Raw genomic sequence first — 20498 nt, forward strand, 5'->3', positions numbered from 1 at the left:
ACTAGGGTAGAAAGGAGAGGTTTACATAGCAGTTGCTGACAAATGAGGCCGGAATTTGGATCTTCTGCTTGGACTTGCTTCAGATTGTCAGACATAGTATGCCTATAGCGTTTGCAATGCCACAGTTGACTTGGGGACCCCCAGAGAAAGCAAAACCACTGGACGAATAGGGCCCAGGCCAAGGACCATAGCTCCACTAGCCTAGGCTAAGCTTTTCCCACAGAAGCACCGGCTCGGGCCTCAGACAGTAATCTTACACTTGCTTTTTTGAGAGGTAAGGCTTTTGTTTGTTTTGAGACCAGGGTCTCTCTACATAGACTTTAGTGACCTTGACCTGGCAGCAATCCTCCTACCTCTGCCTCCCCACTCCAGGGATGACAGGCATGTACCGCCATGCCCAGGTTAGAACAATTTTTGAGCAACTAAATTTGAGATGCGTCGGCCAGAGAAGCGCACAAGCGCTGCGTGTGGCCAGGTCTGCGCGGAAGGTCACCTCCCCGGTGCAGAAAGCTGAGTCCGTGGTGGGACCTCCACGTGCCTCAGTGTTCTAAAAAAAAAAAAAGAAGAAGGAAATAATCCAGTGAAGTGAAGATCTGTTGAGAACATGAAACACTGACTGAAGTCCTAGCCCCCAACAGTGGCTTCTAGCAGCGCAATGATGGTGGCCCGGAAGGCTTGGGGGAGCTGCCTCCATTGGCCCAGAAGGCTTGGGGGAGCTGCCTCCGTTGGCCCGGAAGGCTGTTTGGAGAAGATGCCTCTGTGCACTTTCCTCCCAATTCCAAGCCACTGGATATCATCCTGATATTTTGAAATTGGCCGCAATAGGAGTGTTTACACCGTAAATACCAGCAAATGCTGCACACCTGCAGCTTCCTGAGCAGGTGAGGGAACGTTTGCCAGTCCCTTTGGTTGTCATCCTTGTCCCTGAGTGCTGTAGCCACCCGCTGTCCCCTGCTGACCTCAGGCAACTCTGTTCTGCACCCCCACAAGGTGGTTTCTCTGTGTCCCCACCCTAAGCTTCCGTTCTCAGAGGCTCTGGGCACCCCTGGGGATTCTCTCTCACGGTGTGGTAGGGAATGACTCAGGTCAGTCAACATGGGGATCGCTGGCAGGGTATGGCGGCTCATGCCTGTAACCCTGGTACTTGGGAGACAGAGGTAGGGAGATCACATGTTCAAGACTAGCCCAGGCTGCTCTCTGAGCGGAGGCTGGGCCAGCAGTTCCAGGGTTTCAAGAGCTACTCCTGGGGCTGGAGAGATGGCTCAGAGGTTAAGAGTACCGCCTGCTCTTCCAAAGGTCCTGAGTTCAGTTCCCAGCAACCACATGCTGGCTCACAATCATCTATAATAAGATCTGGTGCCCTCTTCTGGCCTGCGGGTGTACATGCAGACAGAACACTGTATACATAATAATAAATAAATCTTAAAAAAAAAAAAAAAGAGCTACTCCTGTAGGACGGAGTGTGTCCCCCACCCCCCACTGTGTATCTCTGGGTGTACCAGGGGCCTGTCTCATTTCTTGAGTCTCACATGACCATGCCCAGAAATGTTCAAGGGAGACTTACCCTATGGAAACCCCTCACTCACTCACACTGGAGGCTGATCCCCCACAGGGTCCGCTTCCACACCGCGACAAGCCTTTGTGGGCCTCTGCTGGAGCCACGAAGGGCAGTGGGAAGACTCTAGCTTTAAAAACAAAACAAAACAAAAAAAAACCTGGGGTAGTTAGCTTCACTGGTAAGGGGATGACTGTCATTGACTGACCAGAAAGAGGAAGTGTGGTCATGCTGGCTCCTGTTGTTTCTAAGGGTGAGTGAGGAGGGTATGTGGGCGAGCAAGGCCTCTCCCCAGTTGTGCTTAAGAACCACCCTCAGTCCACAGCTGCCTCCCCAGCTGTTTGCAGCAAGCACCCTGGCGGTCCACGTAAGTGCTTCAACTTTTTTCCCATCACAGTCATCTGTCCGTCTTGGGGTTGGGCATGTGGCCAGATGAGCAACCTCACAGGCTCAGGCAGAGGGGCTGGAGCCTGGGGCTGGGGTGCGCTGCCAGGGACAACTGGAGGAACAGTGGCCTTGAAGAGTCCACTGTGCCACCGCTCCCGGGGGACCTCAGCCGTCTCTTTGCTTCTCCAGTGAGTGTGCCGGGGATGCTAGAGTTTACCTCTAAGGATGGAGTAACAGTTGGGAGTGAGATGTGGAAGGGTAAGGAATTACCATTGTCTGGGTAACAGCTGCTTTGCTATCTGGGTTCCACTGTTAAGGACCCTCACTGTGCTCTGCTTCGTGGACTCAGCCCACACCCCGGTGCTCTGAGGAGAGAATTAGAACAGTGTGGCTCCTGGTATCTTTGTCACTCGGTTTCTGGGTTTTTGTTTGTTTGGTTTTTGTTTAGCTTTGTTTTGTTGAGTCGGGGTTTCTTTGTGTAACCCTAGCTGTCCTGGAACTTACTCTGTAGACCAGGCTGGCCTCGAACTCGTAGAGATATGCCTGCCTCTGCCTCCTTAGTGCTGGGATTAAAGAGGTGTGCCACCACCCAGCTGTCACTCGGTTTCTGGTGTCTGGGATTTACAAGGTACCCGACTTCCCTCAGAAGCCTCGGGACGTAGAGGTGTTCTGATGATGCGAGATCTTGGTTGAGCCAGTCTGCTTTTAGCCTACGGAAATTCATTTTGATGGAAACCTAGGCTCAGCTTTCCCATGTCCTATTCCACTGCCTAGGCATGTGCGCTCTCTCTCTCTCTCTCTCTCTCTCTCTCTCTCTCTCTCTCTCTCTCTTGCTCTCCCTCCCTCCCTCCCTCCTTCTCTCTCTTTCCCCCCCCTCTCTCTCTCTCTGTCTCTCTCTCTCTTGCTCTCCCTCCCTCCCTCCCTCCTTCCCTCCTTCTCTCTCTTTCCCTCTTTCTCTCTCTCTCTCGATTTATTTATTTATGTATCTAAGCACTTGCATGTATGCCTCCATGACAGAAGAGAGCATCATATGGAAGAGGGCATCAGATTCTGTTATAAATGGTTGTAGTTTCTGGGAATTGGACTCAGGATCTTTGGATGAGCATCCAGTGCTCTTAACCGCTGAGCAATCTCTCGTGTGTGTGTGTGTGTGTGTGTGTGTGTGTGTGTGTGTGTGTGTGTGTGTGTGTCTGTCTGTCTGTCTGTCTGTCTGTGTCTGAGGAGGCCAAAAGCATTGGATCCCCAGGAGCTGGAGTTCCCGGCATCTAACGTAGGTACTAGGAATGGAACACTCTTAGCCACTGAGCCATCTCTTCAACTCTACCTACTGTGCACTTGCTCTTAAAACCTCTTCCTTCCTTGACTTACTACCCTGAGAAGTTTGTCCAGGATAAAGTGGAGGCTGTGTATATGTATGCCTCTGAAGGAGCATTGACAGTGACCTTTCCTGCCAGGTGCAGTGGCCACGGTCCTGTGCCAGTACTCAGAAGGCTGGGAAGAAAGAAGGCTGGGCCCAGAAATTCCATAACAGCCTGAGAAAATAGTGAGGCTGCCGTCTATGAAAGAAAACAGAGGCTGGAAGAGATGGCTCTGAAGTCTAACAGTTCTCAATTTGTTTTGTTTTTCCAGACAGAGTTTCTCTGTGTAACAGCCCTGGCTGTCCTAGACTCACTTTGTAGACCAGGCTGGTCTTGAACTCACAGAGATCTACCTGCCTCTGCCTCCCGAGTGCTGGGATTAAAGGCGTGCATCTCAGGTGCATCGCTGTGAGTTCAAGGCCAGCCTGGTCTACAAAGTGAGTCCAGGACAGCCATGGATGTTACACAGAGAAACCCTGTCTGGGGGCAAGGGGAGGGGGGAAGGTGTGCATCTTCATGCCCAGCTAATTTTTCTTTTTTTTTTTTTTAAACTGAAAATATTTTATTTTCTATGTGTGAGCATTTTTCCTGCATGTATGTATGGCTGTGGTACATGCCTGGTGTCCTTGGAGGCCAGATGAGGACATCAGATCCTTGAAACTAAAGTTCTAAATGGTTGTGAGCTACCACGCGGTGCTGGGAATTGAACTTGGGAATCCTCTGAAAGGGTAGTCAGTGTTCTTAACCACTGGCCATCCCTCTAGACCCTCAGAAATCAGTTTTTAACCCATGTATTACACCACAGGCCGTGTGGGAGGATCGTGTCTCCACAAGTGGGTCAGGGTAGAGTTCTGGTCCTTTCTCCCCCTCCTGTCTCCTCCCTTCTCCCTGCATCTGTCTCTCCCCCCTTTTCTCTCCCTTTCTTTCCTCCTCTTTCTTTTTTCCCAGCAACTGTAGGCAGTCAAGTTTGCCAGGCAAGCAATAAGCTATGGTGGCTGAGCATGGCTGAATAGAGTTGCATCCTATGGTAACACAAATCAGACTCAAGGTTAATGTGTGCAGCTGTCCAGGCTTCATAAACTATCACGCCAAGAGACACATACGCGGCGGCAGCATGACAGTGTGGCCAACTACCGGCCCGCTTATTAGGCCCAAACACTGTGTTAACACAAGCTGGCAGCACAGATAGCCCATAACAAGTTTAGTTACCAATGGAGAGAACCATTCATAAGGCGTATGTACCCTTACCTTGTTAGTTCTGTAGGATTTGCATTCTGATCTGACATCTTTCCCCCCCTCCCCCCCCCACTCCCCCACCCTTGCCCCTGGCTGTTCTGGAACTCACTCTGTAGACCAGGCTGGCCTCAAGCTCACAGCGGCCCACCTGCCTCTGCTTCCCTGAGTGCTGGGATTAAAGGCCTGTGCCACCACGCTCAACTTGGAACATTTTATGGCCAGGGCTTTAATCCCAGCCCTTGAGAGGCAAAGGAAGGTGACTCTCTGTGAGTTCAAGGCCAACCTCGGCTACATAGTGAGTTCCAGGACATCCAGGGCTATGTAGAGAGACCCTCTCTCAACACTCCCACAAACAATTTATAATTCTGCATGTAAAATTATGTTGGTGCAGAAATAAATTATGTCAGTGCATTCATTTACAGGGGCCTTGATTAACCCATTTGCTTTAGTAAAATATATTGCGTGTTATTTTAAAGAGGAATGGGTATGTGCAAGGGCCTAGGTTTAATTCTTAATACCAAATAAGCATACTTCCACAGAAATTCACAAAGGAAACATCACTTACCAAGCAGCACAAAACAACTGCATAAATATGTAAGTATGTTTTACATAAACATGTCTTCTTTACGAACAGGTTTAATGGATATAATGTAATTTAAACAGCAATATATAAATACCAATTTACTGAAAGATCATTGGCCCCAGATACAGTATTAGCATGTGTGTGCATCATAGATATCCCGTAATAGCCGTGGTGGCACACGCCTTTAATCCCAGCACTCAGGAGGCAGAGGCAGGTGGATCTCTGTGAGTTCGAGGCCAGCCTGGTCTACAAAGAGAATTCCAGGACAGCCAGGGCTACACAGAGAAACCCTGTCTCAAAAAACCAAAGAAACCAAAACATAGATACCCCATAATAAGTTTAATTGATGAGGAAGCTATATTAGTCATAGTACATAATGACAAACCACCTAAAATCCATGCTGTCCACGTCCTCCCCACTGAAGCCCTCCACAGCCCGCACACTCTCCGTTACCCTAGAAGCTCAAATTCCTATTTCTTTTATTTTCCTTTCTTTTCTTTTTTAAAATGTATTTAGTTTTATTTCATTTTGGTTTTTTTGAGACAGGGTTTCTCTGTGTAGCCTTGGCTGTCCTGGACTCACTTTGTAGACCAGGCTGGCCTCAAACTCACAGAGATCTCCCTACCTCTGCCTCCCGAGTGCTGGGATTACAGGCATGCGCCACTGCACCCAGCTTTAAGCCCCTATTTTTTTTTTTAAATCAACTCCCATGCAAGGTTAAGTCATCTTAAGCTTTGCATCTCATACCTACGCATATCAGACTCAAAATAATTATTTTTTTTAATCAAGCCAGATATGGTGGCACTAGAGAGATGGAAGCAGGCGGGTCTCTGAGGGTCTGAAGCCAGCCTGATCTATAGAGAGAGTTCCAGAACAGCCAGGGCCACACAGACAGACCCTGTGGCAAACAAAAACAAAAATAACAAACAAACAACACTCAGCTACTACAACGGTGAACCAGTCACGAATGCTCCCTTCCAGGCCAGCAGCCTTCCCTCCAGCTGGAGGGACCCACACTTCTAAGAGGGAGGATGGTAAGGGTTCCAGGAGACGCAGTGTCTAGACTTTCTGGAGGAATGTTATTTAGAGTCCCCAGCAAACTTTAGGAGCCGGATATTTTAGTTTAAGAACATCACATTTTAGTAGCTATTAATAATTTAAGAAGTCACTGGTCAACAATGGCCCTTTCTAAAATAAAAATAAAAATAAAAAACGGAGGTTGTACATTGTATCCCATCTGACAGGAGAACTGAAGATCTCCTAAAAAAAATGATGCACTCCCCACTGGCCTGGAGGACCCTGAGGCCCTCTCAGAATCAGACTGTGGGGCAGAGGGGACGTCTGCATCTGTCTGCGTCTGTCTGCGTGTCCCTCCTTCAAGCCATCAGAATAAAAGGATTTTCAGATTTGGGTGTGGAGAATTAGCATTTTCCACTTTTACTCTTTTTTTTTTGTTTGTTTTTTGTTTTTTGTTTTTTTGGGATTACAAGAGTGTGTTACCATGCCCAGCCCATTTTCTCCATTTTATTTCTGTTTTCTCTAAACTGTGACTTATACATCTATGGGAAGTGCCTCCATTTTTATTGGTTTTTGCATAATATCTAAATAAAAAACACACCGCTTGCTATGCAAATGCAGTCTCAAGGTAGCCAGCAGCCTGTTGTCCCCAGGGAGCTCCTGTAGACAAGCCATGGGGCTGTCACCACCATGTTGTCCCCAGGGAGCTCCTGTAGCTGTCACCACCTGGAGGCCCACTGGTGGGTCAGTTCAGGGCTCTTTTGTTGTTGTTGTTGTTGTTTATTTGATGTGACCCAAGATCCCCAAAGGTTCTGGGTTCTGTAAATCTAAATAAAGATTACTAAGTATCTTTGTGTGTGTGTGTGTGTGTGTGTGTGTGTGGTGCTGGGAATCGATCTCTGAGCCTTTTGCGTAGGAGGCGAGCAACCTACCGTGAAGCCACATCCTCAGCAGTTATGGTCTTCCACATTTAGGTCTAGTTTATGTTTAGAATTCAGAGTGTCGGGGCTAAGGGAAGAGAACTAACCTTGCAGAGGAAAAAAAAGGTCAGTAACTGCAAAGGACAGTTCCCAGGACACACGGCCATAAGGGATGTCTACCCAGAGGAGAAAAAGGCTGTCTTACCTTTATTCATCCGTGTGCCCACAGTCGCACGTGCAGCAGTCTGCTGTTGTCCTGGTGACCTGGAAACCTGGAACATAGGGGTAAAGACGGGAGCAGGGCCCTGCCGGCATGGTGCTTACACACCTGCGTGGGAGACAAATGACCAAGCGAACACACAGCAGACAGGAAAGAGATGCCTGCGCTGTACAGACAGGGAAAGGTGTGTTTGGTTTGGTTTGTTCATCACAGAATGGCACAGGCCAGAGGTCTCTTCCTGTAGCCGCGGAGCACTCACGGAGCTCACGGAGGAGTGGAGGAAGGCCCCAGATGTATGAGCCACGGAGAGGTGCTGGGCTACGAAGTGGTGGAGGACTTTGCTGCTCACTTGGGAGCACCCTCCTCAAAGCCTGTCCGCCTCCGCTCCTGCCCTGGCCTACCCCGGTTCCCAGGTTATTCACTTTGCTTCCTACTTCAGAGGAAATGGAAGTTTTTTGGTGTGAGCTCCCAACCTCCTGTCGGCATGCCCTTTTCTTGCCGTCTAGTTCCGGTCAGCATCCTGCCTCTCTGCTGGTCCTTGTTCCATTTTGAAAGCCTCAACCTACTACTGACTGGAGGCAGCTTCTCCCGCCTCCTCTGATCTGATTGTTCTTCCGATCTGATTGTTCTTCCGTCCCTCTCTTCCATTCCTGCATTTCACCTTTCCCCCTCCTTTCTGGAACCTTCACAGTCTGCTGCAGTTCCTCACGTCGTGAACAAAAGAGCACTTGGCCTCAGATCCTTCCTTTCTTAGAAATTCAGGGTTTCCTTTTCTGTGGGGACACATGCACCCCCTTCCTTACTCCTGTAGCAAACCCTTCTCCTAGGTTCTTTTTCCTCTCCCTTCCCCTCCCCCCCACCCCCCTCCCACCTCTCCACCTCCCACCTCCCCAGAGCTACAGATCTAAGTCTGTAAAGTCTGAGACTTCCAGAGGGCAGGATGACTGGGGGAAGAGAGTGCGGGGAGTTTGCAAGTGTTATGTGTCAGGGAGGGGACACCAAGCAGGGAGGCTCCCTGGGTCCACTTCATCCCCTAGGAACTGCATTTGGACATCCTCATCGCAACAGCTGTAACTGTCCTCCAAGGACCTCAGAGAGCTGTGTCCTGGGAAGAAGGCCTGGGGCACCAGGGAGCTAGGTTTGCTTTTCTTTTCTTTTCTTTCTTTCTTTTCTTTTCTTTTTTTTTTATTTTTTATTTTTTGGTTTTTCGAGACAGGGTTTCTCTGTGTAGCGTTGGCTGTCCTGAACTCACTTTGTAGACCAAGCTGGGCTGGAACTCACAGCAATCCACCTGCCTCTGCCTCCTGAGTGCTGGGATTAAAGGCTTGCGCCACAACGCCCCGGCTAGTTTTTATTGATGTGGAGGCAAGTGAGGTTAAACGAAGAGGAAGTAGAGGAAAGGGCAGCCTGGAGCCCTGCTGGTGAGAGGAAGCTTGTTCACGGGAGGTCCCTGCCAGGGACCATGACAAGCACACAGGGAAGGCGTTTGGACACAAGGGGTCTTTTCAGGGCCTTTCATGCCACCCAGCTCCCTCTGCCACCGCCTATGGCTGCTCCGGGGAAGAGACATGTGGTTTCCTCACCGGCACGGACTAGGAGTCCTACAGACCAGCCGCTGAATGTGGGCGCCTCGCTGAGGCCAGAGAACCTTCTAGATGGCCTGTTGAAAATGCTGGCACAGATTCTCAGGCCAGACCCACAAGTCAGAGTTGGAAGTGGCATAGTTACACAAGACCTTGTATCCAAGAGCATCTGAGAGCATGGCCCGGGCAAGCTAGAGGCTGCTCAGAGTCAGACAAACTTGGGTATGGTTTCTGATTTTTTTTTCTTTTCCTCTCACTTATTTGCAGTCCTGGAACTTGATATGTAAAGCAGGCCGGTCTTGAACTCACATAGCCCCACCTGACTCTGCCTCCTAAGTGCTAGGATCAAAGTCAAGTGCCACCACGCCTGGCTATGGATGGCTATGCTAAGTGTCTTTTTAATACTGAGGTTCCTTTTATGTGCAGCAAGCCACTGTGAGACGCTGAAGTCTTGCGAATATTGGGAACTTTTGAGCGATGGTTCTGCTTTCGGTTCTGTTACAAGGAGAAGGAATCTGTGGGTTTCATGTAAGGCAGCAGAGTGACCAGAGAACAGTTGCTGGTATCTGAGCTGGAATCTCAGGCTGCCAATGAGCAAGTTTCTTAACCTGCGTTCCACTTCCTCTTCTGAGAGGTGGAAATGCGGTAGTCTCTCCACAGGCACAGGAGGGCTGAATCCGTACACCCGTGGATTCAACCAGCAGAGGACAGAAAAGACTCCAAACAGCCAAGTGCCTCTGCACTGAACATGCTGTCATTGTCCCCTCAGTAACACAGTGTAGCAACTATCTATACTGCACTTATGAGGTACCAGGTGTTTAAGTAGCCCAGGTGATCTCAAATATGGAGACGAGTGCACACGGGCTTGCACGAAGATTTATTTGCTCAAGAGTCACACGTGCACTGTTTTACATGTGTGACTTACACATCTGAGGATTTGGGTCGGTTAGAGCAGCGCTGGTCCCACATTTCTGTTCTCTCCGCCTAAGCTTATTCCTGGACGCACTTTGACTGGCTTGGCCCAGGCGTGAGTTATGCCCTGGGAGCCTCTCCTGCCTCATGATAGTGAAGAATCCTTCCCCCATGTGGCAGTCCCGGTCTGCCTTGCAGCAAGACCCTGCAGCTTCATGACCAAGGCAGCGACACCAGACTCCAGGTGACCGGCTTCCGATGGAAGGTGCCAGCATTGGCCCAGTGTTCCACCCTGCCCCCTCCCCATTCCCGAACTATCATAGAGATGGAAAAAATATTTGTAAAAAAAAAAAGTAAGTCCATGGGTCCTATTTACTCAAGGAGTACCCTCCCGTTGAGGAGTGGGCACGGTGTCACTTGTGCCATATCCCTTCCCTTCCTCAAAGTACCCACGTCCGAATTCTCAGAACAGTTATGTCAGAGATCATAGCAAAGGGGAACCGAGGCTTCTAGTCAGCTGACTGAGAGGATGAGGTCACGCCGAAGCAGTGGACAGACCCAGTGTGATCTCGAGAGTCCTTACACACAAGGAGGAAGAAAATGAGTTACCGGGCACACTGAGGGAGATGTGACGATGGAGTAATCAGAACCACGCAGTGGGGCTGGCTCTGAAGACCGGGAAAGGGTCATGAGTCAAGGACTGAGTGGCTTGGAGGGAAAATGGATTCTCTCATAGAGCATCTAGGAGGATGCCACCCTAAGGCCCATGGTTTTAGACTTACAAGTGAGAGACTCGCTAAATCCTGACCTCCAGAATGTAAGGTGACTTTTCTCCGCACGCCCCCTGCCCCCCCCCCCCCGGTTTCTCTGTGTAGCCTTGGCTGTCCTGGACTCATTTTGTAGATCAGGCTGGCCTCGAACTCATAGCGATCCGCCTGCCTCTGTCTCCCGAGTGCTTAGGATTAAAGGCGTGCGCCACCACCGCCCGGCTCATAAGATGACTTTTTTAAATTTTTATTTTATTTTATGATGTGTATGACTGTTTGCCAGCACTTACATATGTGTGTCACGTGTGTGCAGTGCCTGTGGAGACCAGAAGAGGGCGCTGGATTCCCTGGAACTGGAGCCAGCCCATGTGGGTGCTGGAAATGGACCCAGGTCCTCTGGAAGCACAGCCAGTGCTCCTAACCGCTGAGGAACTTCAAGCCCTAATACAACATCTTTTAAAGATACCTAGCTTCATTATGTTGTCCAGGCTGGCCCCAAACTCCTGAGTCCCTGTCATCCTTCTGACCCCGGCTCTCAATCAGCCTTCGAGCTGTCTGTTGTCCTCTGGAGTTGTGGCTACAGACTCAGGCTGATTCTCAGCATCCTGTCAGGCAGGCACTCACTTGTTCCATGTTCCAGTGGCTTTCAGCAAAACCTCGCATCCTACAGTCTTATCTATCACTTGGCCCCAGGCCTGTGGCCAGAGCAGCATCTGGTTTCTGTCTCTTTCCAGGGCCTGCACTTGATCACGCAGGCCCTGCTCATCCCCTCCACCCCACTAACCCCTTCCGGACCCCCCAGACCCCCACATGTATTACCCAGTCTCTCCCCAGGACAGCTCTCCTGTCTGGAAGCTCCTTAACTACTGAACTAGCTGGCTGGCGTCGAGTGACATCAGACTGGAGATGGACCATGGGGCTCTTGGGCTCCCTCTGGCAGGAAGTCACTCTGTTCTGTTGAGCAGCACCTCTCAGGAGTCTGTGAAGAAGGGGGTGACTTCAGGCTGTCCTCCATGGCAGGCACTGACTGTTCACCCTGAGGGATTGCCACGGAAATAAATGGCCCAGCTGTTAAACACACACACACACACACACACACACACACACACACACACACACACACACCAGCTGCTCTTCCCAAGGAGCAGGATTTGATTCCCAGCACCCACATGGCAGCTCGAAACTGTCCAAAACTCCGCTTCCAAGAGATCTGTCGCTCTCTTCTGGCTCCATGGACAGATAGACATACAGCCGAAAACACTCATACAGATATATAATAATTTATTTAAACATTCCCACCACTTATCAATACTGTGTCATGCTGGGAAAGCCTCATCATGAGCTCCAGTGGAACATGCCGTATTTTCCTAACCCCACCCTCAAAACAAACAACAGCAAAACCTCAAAATTTTCTCTCCACACTGATAAAAAAAAAAGTATAGCTTGTCTTTGTGGTGTTAAGAACTGTAGCTGGGGGATTGCCTTCAGTGGTACACCTCCCCTCTGCTGTGTCTTGGCAGTGTGGACAAGCACTATGTGTCTTCTGCTTCTGGGGTGCCTAGTAGGTACATGGCTTAGAGGTAAGCCTCTCAAACCCTCGTGAGGTGACTGGCAGCACCGGTCCCACGTTACGAATGGGACACGGTCTCGGAAGTGACTTGCCTGTGGTCTGCTAAGGTACTGTCCGTGAGGTGAGCCTGCCTGGTTCCTAAGCAGATGGGTCAGGAAACAGGACAGACGACAGCCCCCCACCCCCTGAAAGCTTTCCACTCAAGCCCTGTGCCTTTGTCTCTAGTCTTTCTAGGCTTCCACAGCGATGAGTTGGTGGAGGGACAATTTCTGGATCATCTTAGCTGTGGCCATCATCATTGTGTCCTTGGTCCTGGGTCTCATCCTGTACTGCCTCTGCAGGTGGCAGCTTAGACAAGGTAATGATGGCGCTCTTGCCTGGCGGAGGGTGGGGTGGTGGGTGGTGGGGGCGGGGCGTGGGGCGGTGGGGGTGGGGCGTGGGGCGGCGAGTGGGGGCGATGTCAGTGCAGCAGACCTAGGATCAGCCCGGGTCTGTAAGGGCTGATCTCAGGTGCATCATACACCTTGGGTGTGATTTCTAGCCATGCCACTAATGTCTGTCCCTGGGCCTCAGTTTCTCATTTCACACAGCAAGGGGGAGGAGCTCAACTCCAAAGACTTTGGGTAAAAGCAGAGGCAGAGTTGCTGGAGCCGTGTCTGCCTGGTGCTGATAATGATCTTCTCTGTGGGTCTCTAAGGGGAACAGACAGAAGTCTGTAGAAAGTCAGCTGTCCTGAGCATCAAAACACAGATCCCATCAGCGGATGGGTGACGTCTCTCTGGTCTCTTTGATGAGGATTCTGCTAGGCTCTGGTTCTAGAACATTCTGCAAGCAGGACAAACTGGAGGTGGAAGGGTCTGTGGCTGGGTTGGTGTCCTAATCCCTTCACTTGAGGCCTTGCCTGGTTACCGAAGATGGCCACTTCAGTCTTAACTAGGAATCTTAGCTGGAGTTGGTTACTCTTGTAGAGTCCGTGGAGTTTAAGTCATAGCCAAACATCAGGTGGAGCTTGGGAGGAGGGCCCAGAGGAACCAGAGGAGTCAGGGACATACCGCTAAAATATGGTCCACTGAATCGACTGTCTGGGGCTCACGGGGACTCACAGAGACCAGGGCACCTACATGGCTAGGCTGACCCAGGACCTCTGCATACATGTTACAGTTACCTTGCTTGGTGTTCTTGTGGAAACCCTCACAGTGGGAGCAGGGACTGTCCCAGCATTTTTGCGTGCTTGTGGGACCCTTTTCCTCCTCCTGGGTTGCTTTTGTCCAGCCTTGATGTGAGGGTACGCGCCTGGTCATATTGTAGCTTATTATGCTGTGTTTGGCTGATGTTCCTGGGAGGCTTTTTTCTGACCAGAGGTGGGGGGCGGTGGATGTGGGGAGAGGGGAGAGGGCTGGGAGAGGACACTGCAGTTGGGATGTAATATGTAAGAGAATCAATGCACACTAACGCACGCACGCGTACACACACACACACACACACACAATCTATGGTGAATGTGTTTTACCACCACAACTGCCTTCTCTCTCTCCTGTTATCTCCACCCAGACCAGGGTTTTCAGCCTCCTCAGACAAAGTGACTGTTTGGAGATTAACACTAACTTCAGACTTTCTACAAGTGGGTTTTTCCAGTTTGCTGTTTATCTCCAGAAGCTACACACACACACACACACACACACACACACACACACACACACACATTAGTGGTATGGTCTTAGCCCTTTAAAAAGAAAATGAGAAGTGGGCTAAGCCAGGAGCGTTCTCCCGGGTGCACCTCCCTCCCCGGGTGCACACTGTTCTCCAGGCATTTGCTTACCTGAGCCCTGGAAACGCAAAGCTGCACTGGAGGCAGCTTGGGCCTGGTTCCCAACACACACTGTGACGCAGCCTTAGCAAGGGAGCTCCAGGGGTTGGTGGTGGAACTGGGATCAGCTCTGCGGTGTACTGGGTAACCAATTTGGTCTTCTTTTTCCACTACCTCTTTTTTTGGGGGGAGTTGAGTCAGAGTTTTTCTGTGTAGCCTTGACTATCCTGGACTTGTTCTGTAGACCAGGCTGGCCTTGAACTCACATAGATCTGCCTGCCTCTGCCTCCCAAGTGCTGAGACTAAAGGCATGCGCCACCACAACCAGCGTCTTTTAGTTTTTATTTATTATTTATTCTAGAAAGGGTGTTCTGGGCTCATCACTTCTCTAACCAGTGGCTGTCTTTTAAATTTATTTATTTATTTATTTATTTATTTATTTATTTATTGTTGCTGCTGCCGGCCAAGGGTTGCCACCCAGGCTCTGCAGCTTCATGGCCAGGGTCCAAATGCCAGTGCCTCTTGGCAGTTTCTCTCCAAATGTCCTGGATCTGGTTATTTTCCAAGGACTTCTCAATTCTGAAGTCACAAGTTTCACTAATGTGCCCTAAATGAATTTGGTGGTTTTTCCCCCCTTAGGCAAGAAGTGGGAAATTGCCAAGCCCTCAAAACAGACCGGAAGAGATGAAGAAAAGACGTATGAGTAAGTGCGGCGGGGGAATCTTTCAACTTTGAGATCCATCTGCTCACAGGGCCTTTCCACCATTGTCCTGTGTGGCTGCAATGCCGCCTTTCCTGTGGGGTTGGTGAGATGGACCTGCCAGCATTCTCCATCTATGGGAGGAGGAAGGTCTGGGGCATTGTGGGTACCGGGCACCTCTGGCACTCTGTTATCAGCTCCTTGGCCGTATTTATTCTGACACGGGTTACTGCATAAGCTTTGTGTCCCAGGCTTGGCATACCTCTTCTTTAAGCAGATTACAAATGTGATCCTCTGAAAAAGTCGTATAAAAGTATAGCATTTGCCCCCCCCTTTTAAAGATTTATTTTTATGAGTGCTTCAATCTACATGCATGTCTGTGCGCATGTGTGTTCCTGATGCCCAAGAAGGGCATTTGGATCTCCTGAAAACGGAGTTATGGACATCTGTCAGCCACCGTGTGGGTTCTGGGAATCGAGCCTGGGTCCTCCAGCCCCAAGCATTGGCTTTACTCTGTGTGTGTGTGTGTGTGTGTGTGTGTGTGTGTGTGTGTGTGAGTCTTTTATCACTGTTTATGCTGAGGAGTCCCCTAGGCTGCCCTTAGGAGAAGGAGTCATGGAAGACACTTACAGGACCTAAAGGTTATCTCATTCGCGCAGATCTTTGTTTGAGACGGGACTCTACCACTGGCCTAGGATTCTGACTGGCCTAGGATTCACCCTGTAGATTAGGCTGGCCGAAACTCACAGAGATCCACCTGCCTCAGCCTCCTGTCTGCTGGGATGAAAGGTGTGCCCGCCATGCCCAGCACCGCTACAGTTTAATACAGCCCAAAATGGATAAAGTCGGCAAAGAAAACAAGCATGTAGGGTAGAATCTAGGAGAAGGCAGGCACAAGCCCCCAGCTGTCCTTCCCTGGTGGTTCTGGGGACAGATGCCAGCAGTCAGGTGTGTCAACATGTGTGTCAACACAGGTGAGGCATCACAGACCCGAGCAAACAGCTCAGCTGAGCCCTGGTACCCAGGGGTAGTGACAGAGAACTGTGCCTGACTTAAGCTTCGCAGTCTCCAGCCCCTTGATACAGAATGACCCAGGGGCTGGGACAAACAGAAACAGGCATCCGCCATAAATGATGCTATGAAGTCTACACAGAGAAACCCTGTCTACAAACAAACAAATAAAAAGGATACCATGAGTGTAACCATCAGGAGTGGCCGAAGCCCCAGGTGTTTGAAGACAGTGTTTATCAGTATGATAGGCTACGAGCTGAGGCTTAGTCACCCAGGACCAGGACCTGGGCCAGGCCCAGCCTCTGCCTATCTGTGAGAAAATCTACACTTTCCTAAAATGGATTTTACTGGGGGCTCAGAGAGGCAAACTAATGCAACCTCTCCTTGCCCAGTCTGACGCCATTGATGAGAAAGTCAATCATGCGTCACAGCGCTGGCACTCCAGTGAGAACTCCCACAGACGTGTGCTATTACTACACAAGTGTGCCCAGGAAGCACACAGCTCAACGCGAGCCCGTGAACTGAGCGGGCACACACAGTTAATAGTGCCCAGATCAAGAGTGTTGGGAGGCAGGGGCAGGTGGATGGACCACTGTGAGTTCGAGGCCAGCCTGGTCGACAAAGCAACTGGGGGCGGGGGCTCAGAGTGAGTCTCACTAAAACCTTCTAAGGCCTTCAGCCGTGGCACCCCAAAACCTCACTAGCCAGAAAGAAGCGGCCAGGTGTTTTACCATTCTGTGCTTCACATGACTGGAACGGCACACAGGACTTTGCATCTTTTACCCAACTTTCCTTCAGCGCTCGGGTATCAATTCCACCCTAGGGCCTCACGTATAACATGCCAGGCTCCTCTATTGGCCTCCAACCCCACCTCAGTGTTATTTCTGGGAGATTCACTGAGTGGGGTTGTAGACTGTTCGTTCTGCATGCTGTAGGACATTCCGCTGAGAGAGTAAGCCACGGCAAACGTGTCCCTTCTACGGTGAGTGGGCATTCGGGTGGTGTGATGGTGAATTGTATGTGAGCTCCCGTCACTGTAACACATGAGCGAGACAATCAGCTTATAAAGAGAAAAGGTTTATTTTGGCTCACAGTTTGTGAGTTTTCAGTCTGATTGGTTGGCCCTGTTGCTTTGAGCCTCTCATGAGGCAGTGCATTCTGGGAGTGCACAGTAGAACAAAGCTACTCCTCTCATGGGAGAAGAGGAGGGGGTTTAAAAAAAAAAGAGGTGGAGGGCTGGAGAGGTGGCTCAGTGGTTAAGAGCACTGCCTGCTCTTCCAAAGGATCCAGGTTCAATTCCCAGCACCCACATGGCAGCTCACAACTGCCTTTAACTCCAAGATCTGACACCCTCACACCAACGCACATAAATTAAAGTTAAATAAAATATTAAAAAAAAAAAAAAGAGTAGCCGGGCGTGGCGGCGCACACCTTTAATCCCAGCACTCGGGAGGCAGAGGCAGGCGGATCGCTGTGAGTTCGAGGCCAGCATGGTCTACAAAGCAAGTCCAGGACAGCCAAGGCTACACAGAGAAACCCTGTCTCAAAAGACCAAAAAAAAAAAAAAAGAGGTGGGAAGGACTCAGGGCCCACAGTCCGCTTTGAACACGCTTCCAGTCACTTGAAAACCTCCCCCCTCTGCCCCAGCGCTTGAATTTTTCTCTGCTTTCCAACAGTGCCAAGCTGGACCTTTGGGGGCCAGTTAGCACCTGTAACCGCAGGGCTGCTGTGAACAGTCCAGCTTCAGACATCTGGACACATCTGTGGCAAATCCACAGCAGTGCTGCTGGCCACGGTGTCGACACCTAACCTCAGTACATCTGTCTTGCGAACTGAAATATACCTAGTGTGCCACGCCACCTGCGAGGGTGTGCTCTGTGCTCGAACAACAATCCCTGACCCTTACCAGGCTGGAGGAGAGGATTTCTGTAGGGTGGCAGAAACGGATTGCAGAGTCTAGGAAGGGAAGGGAATGCCTCGGACTTGTAGGAATATAGATTTGGAATCTTCAACCCATTTATTCACCTTGATGCAGAGCAACCACTGACTCTCCCCCTCTGTCTCTCTGTCCCTGTCCATCTGTCTCCCTCTCTCCCTTCCCTCCCCCCCCCCTCTCCTTCCTGTCCCTCCCCTCCCTCTCTAGGAATGTTCTGGATTCCTCACCTGATCAGGTACCTGCTCTACCACCCAGGGGTTCACCTTTTCTCGGGGACCCAGGTAAGCACATTTTACTTATAACAGTATCGTTCTAGTTGGGATAATGAATGGATGGATGGATCTTCTTTAACTTACTAACAAAATACTGTAGGCTGGGTGGTTTAAACAGTGGTAAAACTGTTTTCTCACAGTTGTGGAGGCTGGGATGGTATCTGAAAAGGGCTCGGCCTGGCTTGCAGAATGTGGCTTTTGTTTTGTTTTGTTTTGTTTTTTGAGACAGGGTTTCTCTGTGTAGCCTCGGCTGTCCTCGACTCACTTTGTAGACCAGGCTGGCCTTGAACTCACAGCAATCCACCTGCCTCTGCCTCCCGAGTGCAGGGATTAAAGGCGTGCGCCACCACGCCTGGCTTCTTCAGAGCTCTGAAACTGATGATTAACCTTGCTCTCCAAGGAAATTGAAAAACCTTTGCCATCTCGTTTCCTGTAAAAATGAGTTCATCTTTGGACTCCAGTAGCTAATTAGTTGGGTTTTTTTTTTTTTAGAAATATAAGATTATTATGGAGGCAAATCTGATTCTCATTAAAAGTGTAGCTAAGGCAGCCATCATCGTATTAGCCCATTTTCTGTTACTATGGCAAAATACTTGGGGCTGGGTAGCTTTAAAAAAAAAAAGATGCTTATTTAGTTTGCAGTTCTGGTGGCTGAGTGTCCAAACATCATGGCACTGGGAAGCCACATCATGAGAAAAGAGGGCTTCAGGGCAGGAGCCCGTGTGACTGCAGGAAATCACATCTTAGGGCTGGGCAATGAACGGATCAAGGGGAGGGGCCATAGTGCCTCTGGTCTCTTAAAGGTCCCACTACCCTTTCCTCTTATTTTAGTTTTTTCTTCATATGTGTTTGAGCATCTGCCCACATGTGTAGCATGAGTCCACATGTGTCCAGAGTCCACAAGAGGGAACTAGGTCGCCTGAAGCTGGAGTTACAGGTGTTCTGAGCCACTGGGTGCGGCTGCTGAGAAGGCGCTCCTAACCGCTGAGCCCCACCCCTTCGCCCCCGCCCACCTTTAAATGTTACTACATTGAGAACCAAGAACCTCAGGAGAATCACTCTTAAGTCACAGACGAACATCAGCAACCACTCTTGTTCCTGCTGTGGACCCACTCTGCAGCAGTGATTCTATCTTTGAAACCACACACACACACACACACACACCACACACACCACACACATACACCACACACACACACCATACACACACACACCCCCAACACACACACACACACACCACACACACACTCACACCACACACACCCAACACACACACACACACTCAACACACACACACCCAACACACACACACACACTCAACACACACACACAACACACACACACAACACACACACACACAACACACACACACACTCACACCACACACACACACACACACACACACACACACACACACACACACAACACACACACACAGCACTTCCTTCCTTCCTAGCACGCAGATTTGCATGCTGGCAACAGTCCTGGGCGCAGCCTAGGGTACGGTACCGGGAGGCATGCACCAACAAGTCCGTCTGTGGACACCACCGTGGTCGCCTAGTAACTGGCTGTGGTCCTGCTTCCTTCGTGTTTGAGTCACGGTTCCCTTGAAATGGGGTCATTAAAGCAGAGATGTGGGAGTCAAGAGCTCTGCCCAACGTTTGTCGTTTGTTCATGGACCTACGTGACCCTGAGATATGTGTCATGTCTGCGGCTGGTTTTCCTCTGTGAAATGGGGAACTGGACCCTCCAGCAAGTGGGAAGGTCTGTAATGGGCTCAAAGCTCATGTTGAGCCACTTGGTCAAAATTACATCAGCACAGGTTAGCCTCGTATGTAACGGCCTTGCTCTGTGCTTTAGCCCCACAGGAAGCGCCAAGCCAACCACCAACGTGGTACTCATCAGTGAGGAAAGTCAGAAACAAGAAGGCCTTTGCCACCTCAGGCTCCACTGAGCCAGAAAGTGACTACGACGACGTTGAGATCCCAGCGACATTGAAATCCACACCTTTTTGGCAAGCTGAAAAGGGATTGCACAGTTTATTTTAGAATAATTGAGAATGGTTGGACCATAACACAAACACTTCTCAAACGATGGAGGACGCCACCTTGGCTATGTGAGAGCTACAGCAGAGGACAGGACATCTTGATGTTCCCAGGGCCCCAGATGTCCCTGTTGTCCCAGATGTCACTGTTGCCCCAGATGTTTGTTCCTGATGCCCCAGATGTTCACGATGCCCCAGATGTCACTGTTGCCCCAGATGTTCCAGAAGCTCTGCCCTGGGACTCTGAGGGTCTAGCCTCTGTACTTCTGTGGAGGAGGTTTCCTTAATGCAGACCACTGGGCCTGTGAGAATCAACTCATTTCCCAACATCCCCCTTTTGCTCCCTTGGTGACTGTGGCTCTAACCCAGAGGTTCTCAACCTTCCTGATGCTGCGACCCCTTTAGTACAGTTCCCCATGTTGTGGTGACCCCCCCCACCCCCAACTATAAAATTATTTTCTTTTTTTGGTTTTTTGGTTTTGTTTTTTGTTTTTGAGACAAGGTCTCTCTGTGTAGCCTTGGCTATCCTAGACTCGCTTTGTAGACCAGGCTGGCCTCGAACTCACAGCTATCCTCCTGCCTCTGCCTCCTGAGTGCTGGGATTAAAGGCGTGCGCCACC

At 50.2% G+C, this 20498-nt stretch overlaps 1 protein-coding gene across 2 annotated transcripts; it reads left to right on the plus strand.

Annotated features, from left to right (window-relative positions):
* Positions 1–1802: 1802 nt before the first annotated feature.
* SCIMP (SLP adaptor and CSK interacting membrane protein) lies at positions 1803–20498 on the plus strand. Of its 2 annotated transcripts, none has more exons than XM_084761119.1 (5): positions 1803–1922; positions 12334–12466; positions 14555–14618; positions 17770–17843; positions 19695–20498. In XM_084761119.1, exons 2-5 carry the CDS (start codon positions 12355–12357, stop codon positions 19880–19882), a joined length of 438 nt encoding a protein of 145 aa, XP_084617245.1. In that variant the 5' UTR covers positions 1803–1922; positions 12334–12354; the 3' UTR covers positions 19883–20498. The 2 variants fall into 2 exon arrangements, with proteins under 2 accessions (XP_084617245.1, XP_084617246.1); XM_084761120.1 differs by lacking the exon at positions 1803–1922 and adding an exon at positions 6858–6880.

Source organism: Acomys minous, assembly GCF_964271855.1.
Source record: "Acomys minous genome assembly, chromosome: 16".
In the NCBI taxonomy this organism is placed as follows: domain Eukaryota; kingdom Metazoa; phylum Chordata; class Mammalia; order Rodentia; family Muridae; genus Acomys; species Acomys minous.